This window comes from Pteropus vampyrus, unplaced genomic scaffold (assembly GCF_000151845.1).
Source record: "Pteropus vampyrus isolate Shadow unplaced genomic scaffold, Pvam_2.0 Scaffold705, whole genome shotgun sequence".
NCBI lineage: Eukaryota > Metazoa > Chordata > Mammalia > Chiroptera > Pteropodidae > Pteropus > Pteropus vampyrus.
The window spans coordinates 394,061-407,850 of NW_011889486.1; the positions used below are offsets into that span (position 1 = coordinate 394,061).

At 47.3% G+C, this 13,790-nt stretch overlaps 1 protein-coding gene and 1 pseudogene across 1 annotated transcript in view; one reads left to right on the forward strand and one right to left on the reverse strand.

The window, feature by feature from the left end:
* Positions 1–8,847: 8,847 nt before the first annotated feature.
* Positions 8,848–13,790, reverse strand: part of SCN4B (sodium voltage-gated channel beta subunit 4) — a 15,058-nt gene continuing 10,115 nt past the window's right edge. Inside the window, exons 4-5 of the mRNA XM_011385377.2 lie at positions 12,746–12,875; positions 8,848–8,958 (exon numbers count right to left, since the gene is read on the reverse strand). Coding sequence (XP_011383679.1) covers positions 8,865–8,958; positions 12,746–12,875 — 224 coding nt within the window. The 3' untranslated portion in view covers positions 8,848–8,864. The remainder of the gene's footprint in view (positions 8,959–12,745; positions 12,876–13,790) is intronic.
* LOC111733963 lies at positions 13,672–13,790 on the forward strand (annotated as a pseudogene).

The following is a 13,790-nucleotide window of genomic DNA, read 5'->3' on the forward strand; positions in this document are numbered from 1 at the left end:
TGGGCCTGGCTCTCCCAGCTCTGACTCTAGACCTATCTCCATGAGAAGGTCCTCACCTAAGTGCCAGCCCTTATACTATGATAGAGCTCTTAGTGCAAACTTGGGCCAGGTAATGGGAGAGGCATGCAAGAAGAAGGTGAAAAGTACACAGCCCCAGCCCATTAGTGTAGAGGAGAAGCTAAGGCAGAATTTTATAAAATGGGAAGTACTGTAATATAGGTGTGTGCAAATGCCATCAGAAGGTGACTGTTTGAAATAGAGCCAAAGGCTGACTAGGCGTATACCCATTCCAGGAGGCAATTCTAGCTACAGGGAACAGCAAGTACAAAGAAACAATATGGGAAGAAGTCCTGTGTTCAGAGAACAGTGTGAGAAAGAAGGACAGAATGGGAAGTTGAAAGGAGCGATGTGGGATGACACTGTAGTAAAGAGAAAAGAAACTGGGCTTTAGAGGCAGGCACGCCTTGACTCAAAATTGTGTGTGCGTGTGTGTGTGTGTGTGACAAATGTATTACCTAGTTATAAAAATTCAACAATAATGAAGGGTTAAAGTAAGGAGTTAAAGTTCCCCTCCCATTTCCAGTCCAATGGTGGTTGCCTCTGAAGAGAGTGATTGCAGAATCACTCTCTTCAGAGGCAACCACCTATCTCAGTCGAATGTGTATCTTTTCAAATTCTTTCCTATACAAACATTTAACATCTCAGTGTCTCCATTTTTTCATCTGTAAAATGGGACTGATAATAATGGTCCTTCCCTCATAGGGTTGCTGTGAGGGTTAAATTATTTAATACATGCAAAGTACTCAGAGAAGGGCCTGGTCCAGGACTGCAGGGTGATGAGAGGTAATTGAGTTCAGGATGTATTTTGAACATAGAGCTGATGAGATTTGCTGATAAAAAGGATTCAGAGAAAATAAGGAGTCATAGGAGACTGTGCTATTTTGGGCCTGAATGACTGGGTGAACAGGGAAGACTGGGGAGGAGCAGGTTCGTAATTGGAATGAGGCAAGATCATGAGTCTGGTTTTGAACAGCTGACTTAACCATGTCTGCCAGGAACTCATTTCTCAACACACACCACTCCTCTACCAGGTCTGTCCCACTCAGCTGACAGCCTTTCCTGACCAGGAATAGGAGGGTGTATACTCAGCAATGGCCACACCTGGGCTTGCCTCCTCTCTCACTGGCAATGCTTCAGTGCAGCCTTCCCTTGGGCATCCCTTTCCAAGTACAGAAGCACTTCTGGAAGCTGTTTCCTAACTTAGAAACCACTTACATTTATGGCCAGCACTTTAGAGTTTTTAAAGTATTTCACTCCTACTGTCTCATTTAATCATCACAAGAGTACCAGTAGTTGCTATAATATCCCCATTTGCAGGTTAAGGAACTGAGGCTTAGAAAGGTGTGGTAGCATGCCCAAGGCCATTTCACTGAAAAATGATAAAGAACTTGAACCCAGATCCCTGGATTCTAACTCAAGGATTGTTCTTTTTCCATACCTGCATTCAGCGGAAGGGGAACTTACATCTTAGCTGTAAGCGCAAGTCAGTGGTTTTGTTTCAATGATAAGCTGTGAGAGAACCCTTCCTCTGCGAGTGCTGTTCCTGTCACAGTGTGTGCCGGTATAATTAGAATGCTGGAACGAGACTGGCCAACCACCTAAGGAAGTAGGGGCCCTGAGTCAGAAGGGTCTTGAGTTGTCTCCAGTTTCAATCTTAAGTCTGCTCTACAAACAGCCTGATAATGTAGTAGGAACCAGAGACCATGGGGCAAAGTCTCTCAGTCTCTTGCCCCTACCCCAACCCCTGCAAATTTACCCACATTCATTTTCCCTTGACCTCTTTTCCCTGTTGCAGTGGCAGAGGTGTGACCTCACCTGTCTAAAGTCAGTTATTCTACCTGGCCTCTGTGTCCCATCCCCACATCTTTTTCCTCTTCACTGTCTCTTCTCCACCCGCATTTAACCCTGCTTTTAGTTCTTCCATCTTGAAAAGAAAGCCATCCAGCCTTCTTCCTACCTAGGCCAATGTTCTTTCTACCTTTCACTTCCAAGTTTCTTGAAATTGTAACCTTATACACTGGTGCCACTCTCTCCTCCTGCCAACGCTTCCACCCTGGAATCAAACTTTTGCTGCCTCTCCACCTGGCCATCTCATTCCATTGTGCTAGACTCATAGGGGTCACCAATGACCTCCCTAAGGGCTGATTCTTAATTTAACAATGGTCATTCTTTTCTTAACACTCCTACCTACCTTGACCTCAAAGATATAACTCTGCCTTGCCCTTGGGCCCATCCTCATAAGCCCATAAGCCCCCTTTATGGCCTCCCCTCCTCCAACCAACCCCTGAATGTCAGAGCCCAGGTTTCTCTGAATGAGTCCACCTTCTCCATGGTCTGAACAGATCACTTACTCCTAAGTTCTAGACTTTAATATGCAACTGCCTATTCTGATATTCTGATATCTGATATGTGAGCAAACTCAACATTTTCATAAATGAACTTACTTTCTGCTCCCTACCCTCAATATGCTACTCTCCTCAGTTCCTTTTCAGGGCAAACTTGTCTCTAAGTACCCAGTCATCTGCAAGAGGAACTTATTCTCCTAGTCCCCTAAAATCGAGCTCTGGATATTCTACTTCCTAAGTTATTGCAACCTTTGCACTTCTCCCCATCTCCTTTCTGCCTTCATGTCTTTTCTGGGAAACCACATTGGCCCCACAATACTGTCTCCTGGCCTTCTCCCTCTAACTCAATCCTGTCTCACTAAAATCTTCCAATGGCTCCCCACTGCCTACACAATAAAATGTGAATCTTCTGCCAACAATCCTGCATGATCTGGGCCCTGCCTATTCTGCCTATAGCCCAGCCTACTCATCTCCACTCCCCACTACACACCATCTGTGCTTCAGCCACAGCTGAACCTCTTAAAACTACCTGAACCTCTTGCCCGTCATCTCACCAATTGTTCTGTGTTTACCAAAACACATCTCCCTTTTCTGCTGGACACCCAGTAACTACATTTCCCAGTCTTCCTGTGGGGGAGCATATGAGCAGAATGATGTGGTCTTCTTCCAGGCCTGGCCCATAAAAATTCCAACACACTATTTTCCTTCACTTCTTCCCCATCCACCAGCTGCATGGAGAGGACTCCAATGACCTAGAGGAGGGCAGAGCCACAAAGTACAATGCTAGACCTCTGAGCAAGATGGAGAAGGTGGCCTAAACAGAACACTTATTTGTCCCATGACACAAGTGAGAAGCAAATTCTTATTGTGTTAAGTTTTCTGTTTCAGCCCGTTAGAGACTATAAGCTCCCTGACAGCATGGTCCATATCTAGCCCACATTAGTAATACCAGTATCCAGCAGACCACCTAGTTAAGAATAGGCACTCAAAGAGGAAGCCATGTGGAGACTGCTGGGAGGGGTGGAAATGCAGAACAGGCAGGCCCCACACCCACATTGTGGAAGTTAACAAATGGGAGGGCTATCTAGACTGCAAATGTAGCCCCCTCAGTAGCAAGGAGTCCCCGCCCTGCACTGGGCTCCCCATTCCAGTTTCAGTGTCAGTAAGGGAGGCCCTCACAGCTTCTGACTGTGAAATCATCAGGGACTGTGGCTGAGTGGGACGATAGGCCACTGGAGTCCCAGGCATTCGTCTTGGAGGGCCCGCATTCAGATATACTTGCTGACAAACTCACTTGCTCTGAGCTCCAGTGTTGGGCAGTGGATGAGGAGAGGGGCGGGACCAGGAACATATGAGGAAGAACTGCATTGTCTGGCTTTAGGGTGAGGGCTGGAAGAGAAACTTTCTCCCAGACAGAAGTGCTAGAAGAAGCCATTGCACCTTGGTGCAGGCTGGCGACAAGTCTGAGTCTCCATCGACCTAGCTAATTCCATTCGCCTCACCCTGGTGATTCCCTCAGAACTCACCCCACCCAACTTACCGGCCCACCCAAGCGGCTTCTGGTGTTTTTTCATGCAAAAGACCTGTCTCAGCTTGCACTGAAGACTTTCCTAAAATCTCTAAGGTTTACAAACTCCAAACAGTGTCTAGCCTCGGTGAGCCCCATACCTTTTGCTAAGTGGCCCCAAGCTTGGCACTAGTGGCAGCCAGCCTCGGTTTACAGCTTAGCCTCTCCCAGGCACCTCCAAGTCCAGGACAAGCAGCAAATATCTGCAGATCACTTTGTAGCTCATATCAGGTAGCCCTGGGCTGGACAAAGGCAACATCTGACTTTAGCCTGCACCAGAGCCCCTCCCAAGAGGCCACAGAACCAAAACACCTATTGACCAGCTTCAGACCCCACCAGAGCACCACTCAACCACCTCCACAAATGACATATCCAAAGGGTGGACTGGGCAGGCACTAAAGCCCTGCTAAAGTGAATCCTGCTCTGTGAGGTCAGCCTCTGTACAAATAGCTCATCTGCTGGAGTCACAGTCATTCCTCACAGCCAATCAGCCTGAGGGTCACTCTCTCCCACTAACATGCAAACAACAATCAAGGTTCAACTACAACAGGAGGACACATACAACCCATACAAGGTATACACCTGGAATACCCAGCTCATATATATCCCTGATTCTATCCCAGTTTGGCCTTATGCCCAGTAGCTGGAAACTCTTTTGAAAGAAGGAGAGCTTGGGTAATCTATGTTCAGATAATTTAAGAGAGACAATATGAAATGTGCATGAGTAGAGTCATGCTTGAGGTATAAACCTAAGCTTCCTCCTTCCCCCATTCCCAGATAGCTCGTCTCCTGGAACAGCAAGCTGAAGGGACCCATGCACTCCAGTCAGTAAGCTGTTTTATGCTGTTCCTTTTAAGGTAGTCCTGGTTCATTTGAAGCAGATTTCACCAGGGTCCAAATGTTAATCCGGGGTTAGAGTCCTAGAGAAGGGGATATGGTACCAGAATCATTACTAATGTTATCAGTACAGGGAGGGCCCTGGTAATTATTTCAGTATTAAATTCCCACCTTCCAACCTCTCCAGAGAAGGTATCAGCACTAAATTATTTGAATGCCTGTGGATATGCCAGACATTCTTAGACCTTTTACATGTGCATCTCACCCAGGCAAGTAACATTTTAGACACAAAGTGACTGAGGCTTAAAGAAGTAAAGAAACTCTCCCCAACTACAACTGGCAAGTAACAAAACTGAACTCCCAATCAGCCAAAAACGAGGACCACAAACCATGTCTATTCAACATAATTTTTATTTCATCCAAGGCAAAGCTAAATAAAATTCTACAATGCAAAATATGTTGTAAAGGCAAGACTGTCTGATCACATCCATTTTGTGCTTGAACACCAGTGAGTGCTAAGAGTGTGCAAAGCTGCGCCTCCTGGGGACACCCTGAACCTGAGGCCTCCCAAGGCCCCCTACTGCATCTTTTTGATAGGAAATTGACTATGGATATTGTTGTCATCCAAGCCAGAGGAATAAACCATGCATAAGATAGTCAAAAGCACTGCATATCAGATGGGCGGTGGGGGAGTAGGAAGTCCAACCTGGAACAAAGTGAAGCAAGCTATAGGATTTTCCCAAGAAGTCTCCCTTCCTTCACCCCTTTCCCCCAGCCCTCCTATGGCAGTTGTCTGTGACAGTGAGATGGAGTCATGGAGTTATGGAGTCCAGGAGTATAGCTGGTTTTCTACTCTGTCTCATCCTTTCTCAGCCTCTAAGTGCCCCAACAGATATAGTACAGACCAGGAAAGAGAACTCCTGAAATGTACAGTCTCTCCATCTCAGGCACACTCAGCCTTTACACACACCTCCATGCATCCCCTCTCTATGAACAGCCCACCCACTCCACAGTCATGCATTTCCACATGCACACTCCACACCCACTCCAGACGTGTACACCCTCAACTGCCACCATCTCAGAAGCATGCTTCTTCACCTCTAGTTCTAATCAGCAAGCCAGATGTAAAAAGCCTGAACTCCACTGGCTCCTCTCCCAGACCTCTCTAGGTTCATTCTGACTGCCTTCTGCTTAATTGCTACATGGAAAGAAACCCAAGGCCTCAAATGCTGAGGCCCTATTTTGAGGTCAAGGATGGGGAGGTGAGAAAGACTCTGTCTTTGGTCTCACTGACTTTATTGTCAGCACAGCTGCATGCATCCAGGGCTCCCAAGATCCACTTTGTAAATGGCTCTCTCTGACCCACAAGTACTGGAAACATCCTAACCAGCCTTGGAGACTCCATACATTGAGGGTCTGCTTGGGAAGATGGCTTTCCCCATATATGTCCTACTGCAAATCCATGTCAGTGTTTCTTCACGGATACAATTGGGGCAGGACAATTCTTTGATGTGGGGACTAAAAATGTTAAACTTAATCCTCACTCACAAAATGCCAGTAGATAACCCCAAGCATTGGGGCAACCAGAAGTGTCCTCTACAGCCCCAATCACTTCTATTCAAAACCAGCAACCAAAATCCATGAACAAGAAGCTTTAAGGATCAGAGCCAAGGTTTATAACATTACACAGACTAAAATAATTCCAAGGGGGAGAGATGGAGTTGGGGGCGTGGATAGGACTCAGAGAAGAGGATAGGACAAACTTGAAACATTCTACCAATTATAAAACCTGGCTTCCTAGATCACTTTCCAAAAATCCAATTTTTTTTTTTTAAACAAAAACTCACCAAGCCTCACAACAGTCCTGTGAGGTAGGTATTATTACACCCATTTTATAAATGGGGAAATCTGAGCCCAGAGAAGATGCATGACCTGCCTATTAGTCAACAGTAGACCCAGGAGTGGATAGATTGATGTTCTTCCTCCCCTGACTCTATATACCTGGGCCCCTCTCATGTATGCCTCTCCTCAATAAGAGGAGGCCAAGACAATGCCTAACCAAATGTTGAAGCTGGGAAGGGAGAAAAAAGGAGTTTTGCATGATGGCAGCTATAAAATTTTTCCAAATGGCTGGTGGCACTTATCTGTCTGTTCCCAAAGCCAAGAAAATCTGAACCCAAGCCCAGGATGAGTTCTGGGTGGAGAAAAACAAGAGAGATGGAGGCAGATCAGAGTGGGACCCTGTGAGCACATCAGGTTGGGTGGGGGCCACAGGCCATAGCCATGGCACCCCGCAGGTGCTGCTGTTCCTCAGTCTCTTCCCCCTCTCTACCCTTGAGGAAGCTTGCTGCTGCTTTTTAACAGTGAGAATCCTAAGGCAGTCCCTATACACTCTGGAAAAGGGGGCAAAGAACAGTGTCTCAGAAATCCTATAAGAGAATGATGGAATGGGAGCAGATGGTGGAGAACCTCCATTATCACAACTCCATGCCATCCCTCACTTCCCCATTCCCACCCCACAGGGACAACACAATGGGACTTCCATCAGGAGGGCCTACTTCCAACATCATTGTATCCCTTGTCAGGGACCCCCATGGGAGCACTTGGCAGATGTCTCCAAGACTTAGTTACTGGTCAAGGGGCCTCTGGTGACACAACTCCATCTCCCTGGTCTCCCGCATGATCCTTGGTGGGCGCCGTTCCCTCACCAGTGCCAAACCAGAGTTGGCTGCTGTGTATGGGCTGGAGATGGGAGGGAGGGTATGAGCTAGGACCTGGGAGCTAAGGCACAGCCTAGCCCCATACACAAGAGTATGCAAACCAGTTCTCGGAAAAGAGAAGGAAAACTATGGATGCTCCCTCCCTGCCCCTCTCCAGCCCTGGGATGGGGGAGGCGGTAGCACAACTAAATAGGAAGCAGCCAGAAAACCCAAGAGCCCTCTCATCCAAAAGAAGAGGATCCCTGAGGTGAAGGCAAGCCCTTGACCTGGGGTTGGAGATGAATAACCTTGGGTCAGGGAGAAGGTGTAGTGGAGGGGCATGAGAGGAGCAAGCCAATGGGAGGGGAGGATTTGAAGGTGCAACACTTCAAGCAAGATGACATCACCTGTGGCTTCAGGGAAAGAGCAGGGCAGAGCCAGGCTTGGGAATTCCCAAGAGTAGCGATGGTTCTGCCATGCCAAGAAGGGATGGCCAGCATTGGCAGGGCTGAGGTGGGCATTCTGGTGGCCAAGAGGCCCAGGACACTGGCTCTCCCATATCTACAGCCCTGAAATGCTAGGGAAGGTGTAGGCAGTGCCCCAATACTCCAGCAAGTCCTGAGGGGGCCCTTCATGAGCCCCTCAGGAACTCAGAGAACAGAGGAGCAGGCTAGGTGGGCCAGGACCCCACAAGACCAAGGCGGCCAGCTCTAGTTGGATAGGTTCAGAGATTCTGAGCAGCAGGGGTGAGGGGAGCAAGGGAAGTGGGCACAAGGCAGGCAGGTCCCCTGTGGGGGGTGAGGGAGGGAAGTGCCTCCTCATGAAAGGGACATGGTAGGGAGTTCAGGAATCCATCAAAGCCCCTCACTGTTGACTCCCCTCCAGCAGCCTCTCACCCCAAGATGCTGTACAGAGTCCTCTAGGCTACTCCTTCCATCAAAAGGGTTAATTCTCTAAACACACTATCCAGCTACTGGGGCAGCCCTCACTAATTCTTCCAAGTCCCTCTTGAAGAGAAATCTGGTGGAAAATCCAGACATTGTTTATACAGGGTGGGGAGACTTAAGAAGACCCACCTACCCAGATGGTGGGGGACCAGCCCTCCACACTGCCTGAGCCCCTCCTTTTCTTTCACAGGAGCTTCCTCCCCTGACCAGCCCTTATCTCTGAGGAGCCCTGGCTGGGGAAGGGGTGAGGCAGGCTGGACAGAACCTCAGTTTCTCCCCACCCAGAAAGACTACAGTTTGAGCCAAGCAGCAGATGTCTCAGGCACGTGGGTTCACAGACACGGCTCAAGCATCAGTTTCATCATCGGAAAGTGAGGTTCTCTGTGGCTGCTTGGCCCCAAGCAGAGGCTCACACTTTTGTTGGTGGTTTCTCTTCTGCCTTGGAGCCCGGCAATCCATTATCCGTATTGTCATTCCCAGAAGAACTCACAAGGCATTCCTTCCTGAAGAGGGAGAGAGGGGAGAAGGGCACTGGTGAGAAGAGAAGCAAGAGTAACAGATAAAATGTGGAGGCGGAGCCATGGCCCCTGCACCCAGCCCTTGTCCTGGCCTTCTGTAGAGCTAAGATAGCCAGAGGCCAAGTCACCTAACCTCTCTGCCTCAGTTTCCTCACTTATATAATGGATGTAACAATGACACCTTCTTTGGGGGGTTGCTGGGAAGAGTCAATGAGCATTTAGAATAGTGCCTGGCACATAGAAAGAATGCAATAAAGCTAGCCATCATCACCTAGTTGTCTCAACATGGCAGGAGGCAAAGGAACCAGGCATCGTTCCCAGGGGTCAGTGCTGAGGGGAAGCCAAACCAGGGTAATTCCCGGGCTGTGCCAACCCAGGAGAAGGGCCAGTGGGCAGTATGCTGAAGGCAAAAAGCTCCTCCCTCAGGTCCTTCTTCCCTGAGCTCATCATGACCAGAGATAGAAGGAGCATGGATGGAGCACAGCAGGCAGAGGTTCTGACATCAAGAACAGCAGGCATGGGCAGGGAGTGGTGGAACAGGGAAGAAGGCAGCAGGAGGGAGAGATAGTTAGATGAGAAGACGCCGCCTCCAGGAGCATCACCACCCTGACTGCCCTGCACTATGGAATGATAAACTTAAATATATCCCACCTCAACAGCAGTGCCCAGCTCTCCAGGGAAGATCTGACTTTTATGTCACTCCCAGCTTTCTGCTCATGAAAACTTCCAAGGCTTTTCAAGGCAGCTGTTGCTAAACTACATCTTAGCCTCACCGTGGGCTTGTGTAGCCAGGTTTGAGGCCTTCAGGAAGGACTTGATAGTTTGTCCTCATCAATTTTGTCTTACGGGATTTAGTCCATAACTCAGCCTATCAAGATCCTACTAGGTCCCAATTTTTTTCTCCAACACAATCACTAGGTTCCTGGAAATTTGGTAAGTATATCATTCCTAGTGTAATTCAAGTCTTAATAATAGCACTGAATAAGTAGAGTCCTGTAGCATACCACTGAAGATCTCTATTTAGATGGGTCGACCTATCCACCTGTCTATCATCTACCTCTCTGTATATATATACCTGGCACATAGACTATACCTAAGATATAGTCAACCCAGCCAATTCCTATTCACTTAACCATCCATATTTCTTTACCAAGAACCTAGTGGGTACCAGGCACTGTGTCAGACTAGTAGGGTGTACAATTCTCCATGATGCTTGCTCTCTGAAAACTTAGTTTTTTCAGGGAATGTGATATTAAATAAGTGACTGTTGATACAACGTGGTAAACAATAGGATTCGGGAGCACTGTACCAAGGAAGAACTCAACTTAGGAAAGCTCCTTCTAGGGGTCAGGAAAGCTCTTTGGAAATGTCATCTAAGCCAAGACCAAGAAAGATGAGCAGAAAAAGAGGAAGGAGACATTCCAGGCAGAGAGAACCGCACCCATATGTGAAAGCCCAGAATTGATGATGAAATACTATCCAACACCTCACTTCTTCTCAGGAGGACATTCTATCTCTGCTGCTAATACAGGCTTTCCTCATCACTTCTTCTCAGGATCCTTCTCAGGATCCTTCTCAGGCTTCGCTGGGGCCTGCCTCCCACTTCCAGCCTCTCCCCACCCAGTCCCTCTGGGAAGTGGGTGTGTGTCTGGAGAACAAAGCATGTTGTTTGTTGAGAGAGAGGGTGGGGGTGTCGTAGGGAGGAAGTCCCTCTGCTCACTATATATAGGCAGACCCTTTCTTCTGAAGGCCTCTGATCGTGCCAGGCCCTGCATGCCCTTGCCAGCTCCCCTGTAGTCAGAAGGAAAGTCAATCTCAGCCTGGACTCCCACGTCCCCAAGTATCTGTCCCCAACCCCTTTTGCAGGCTTTTCTCCCCTTCCTCCCTACGACACCCCCACCTACTCTCTCAACAAACAAAATGTCTTGTTCTCCAGACACATACCCACTTACCAGACTTTCTGCCCTCTCTTTCGGTGGTTCCCCCATCTGGAACACCCTTCTCTTCACCCTCCCCAGGGCTCAAATTATATCTATCTTGCAAGGCCTACGACAAACATCCCTTTGGTCAAAAATCTTTCCCTGGTCTTCCACCATCTTCTGAAACCCTGCAGCATTCTATCACACCTCTTTTGGCACTGATCCTCTCTACGTTGTATTACATTTATTTGTGTACACATCCTTTACTTAAGGGCAGAATGCCATTCCTTCCAGAATTTCCTACAGCACCTAGCACAGTGCCTTATGCACAGTACCTCAAAAATAGGCACCCATAGAAAGAATAAATGTGTGAATTCTAGATATATCCCATGAATCAGTAGGATGTGGTGACAACGGTATAAGTTTTGAAGCCAAAAAATCCAGGGTTCAAATTCCAGCTCTATCACTTACTAGCTGTGTGACCTTGGGCAAGTCACGTAACCACTCTAAGCCTCGCTTTGCTCAATTGTAAAATAAAAATTATGGATATTATATTCGAATGTCAGAAGACATATGGTTAAGTATTTGATGAATTACAGGAACTGTTATTATCTGTAGCAGTCTCCTGATCCACGAGTGCCCTAGCCAAAAAAAGAAAAAAACTTTAGCCTACCTTGTTTTCAATGAACCCATGGTGGCACCCAAGAATCACTGTTTTGTTTTCTAGGTGCTTTTAAACCACATGTTGAATACTTTGTTCTCCAATTTTGCTCACCATCAGTAGTAATATTGGTTATTAAAAACAGAATTTGGTCCTGCTCTATGTCCCTGGCCCCTCAGAAGATCTCTTAACCCCTCACAGCTCCTGGCCATGATGCAGGGAGACAACCCAAGAGTTAATCTCATTCAGTGCCTGGGATAAGGTGCCCAGTGGTTCCTCATTCCCCACCTCGAACACCCTTTACATCTTCTCTTCCTTCAGCCCTCTTACCAGTGTAATTTCTGCCCTTTCCTGCCTAATTCCCTCTTTACAACAAAGCAGAAAGAAGCAAACAGAAATAGAGCAATTCTCCTTTCTCTCATGCATCTCTCTATTATTATTGCCTCTCAGGTCTAATGGCAGGCCTGCCTCATTTCATCTTTCTTGCTAAAGACACAACTTTCGACACATTTTCTCTGCTATGGCTTTGTTACAGTCCCACCTGCTGCTTTGAAGCCTACCTGTTCTGGCAATTTTGGGCCTGGGGCTTGTACCCTCTGTGTCTCCCCATCTTCCCTTCCCTTTCTCATATCTATTTTTATATGTGAATTTATCCTATGGTTTTCTATGAGGCTGCATCAGCCTTTTAAAAATTGTTTTATCTACCCCATTTGAATTTTCAGGATTTCACAATAAAAGACTCCCATCTCCCTAAAGGATCTTTTTCTGGTTAAAAACAACAACAACAACAACAACAACAACAACAACAAACTTCCTAAATCCTTTAGTAGGACTTTAGTTTAGAGTGGTACAAGTAGAAAGAGAAAGGCTAATGGTATGGGCAGGAAGATAGTAGGATGAGGAAGAACGAGTGGTTTGCATTTATGTACTCAATGAATTCAACATATTCAACAAATACCTGTTGGGAGAATGAAGAAGAGGGAAGGAGATTAGTAGAGGGGAGGGGGGTTGCAAGAATAGGAAAGAGAGTGGTAGGATTAGGAAAACAGGATGAGATGAGGAGATGGATAGAAGGAGGAAGGCTGATGGGGGAGGAGATGATGGTTAAACAAAAGGATGCTGGGAACACCCACGAGATGAGAGTGAGTGGTGAGCTGGTGGGAGGAGAGAGCATGCCATGGAGTCAACTCACTTCTTCTCCTGAGTTTTCTTGAGGATGAAGGTGATGAGCTTCTTGACCAGCAAGATAAAGATGAGGAGCCCAATAACCCCGCCCACGACAGCCAGGATGATGAGTGTCACTGTGTTGTCCACTTCTTCCACTGCATGGCCAGAGTAGGGAGGGAGGGGGTAGACAAAAAGAGCAGGAGTCGCATGGAGCCAAGCACCATGGTAGTCCAAGGTCTACACAGCCTTGAACCCCAGCATCTAAAACACGTCTACCCCAGGCCCCCAGCCCTCTCCAGGCCTTACAGCAGGAAGCAGAAGCTGGAACATGGCACCTACCAGGCTAAGGCAGCACATGAAGGGGCCTCTCTTCCCTTCCCCCTCCCCCCACATACCATCCCACAGACAGACATGCAAGTTCTGAAATAATTCAGATTTAGGGTCCATAGTACTCAGGTTTGAGTCATGACTTGGCCCCCAGATTGCCACATGAGAATATCATTGCCTCTTTCTAGGTTTCCTTTCCCTGTACAGAAAAAATTAAGGCTGTCCCTATGATATCTCTCATGTGGTAGGAAGACTTTGGAGTCACATAGTCTAGATTTTAACTATAGGATTTCAGCTGTGACTAACAAACTGACAACCTTGAGCAGGTCATTTAACCTTTGTAGCCTCTGTTTCCTCATCTAAAAACTGAACTGACTTCTTTGCAAACCTGCTCCACTCACCATCTCTCCCATCTCTGTTCAAAAAACTCCATCCTTCTAGTTTCTCTGACCAAAATCCTTAGAGTCATTCTTGACTTCTCTCTTTTTCTCAAACACCATATCCAATCCACTTGAGAATCCCAATGGCCCTAACTTCAAAAAATTCCAGAATCTGACCTCTCACCACCACTCTTGCCCAGATATAACGCCAGTAACTCTTGAAAGTGTAAAGTGAAAGAAAACAGTCTACAGTCATGCCATCCTGAACACGCCCGATCCTGTCTGATCTCGGACACTAAGCAGGGTCGGGCCTAGTTAATACTTGGATGGGAGACCACCCAGGAAGACCGGGTGCTGTAGGTG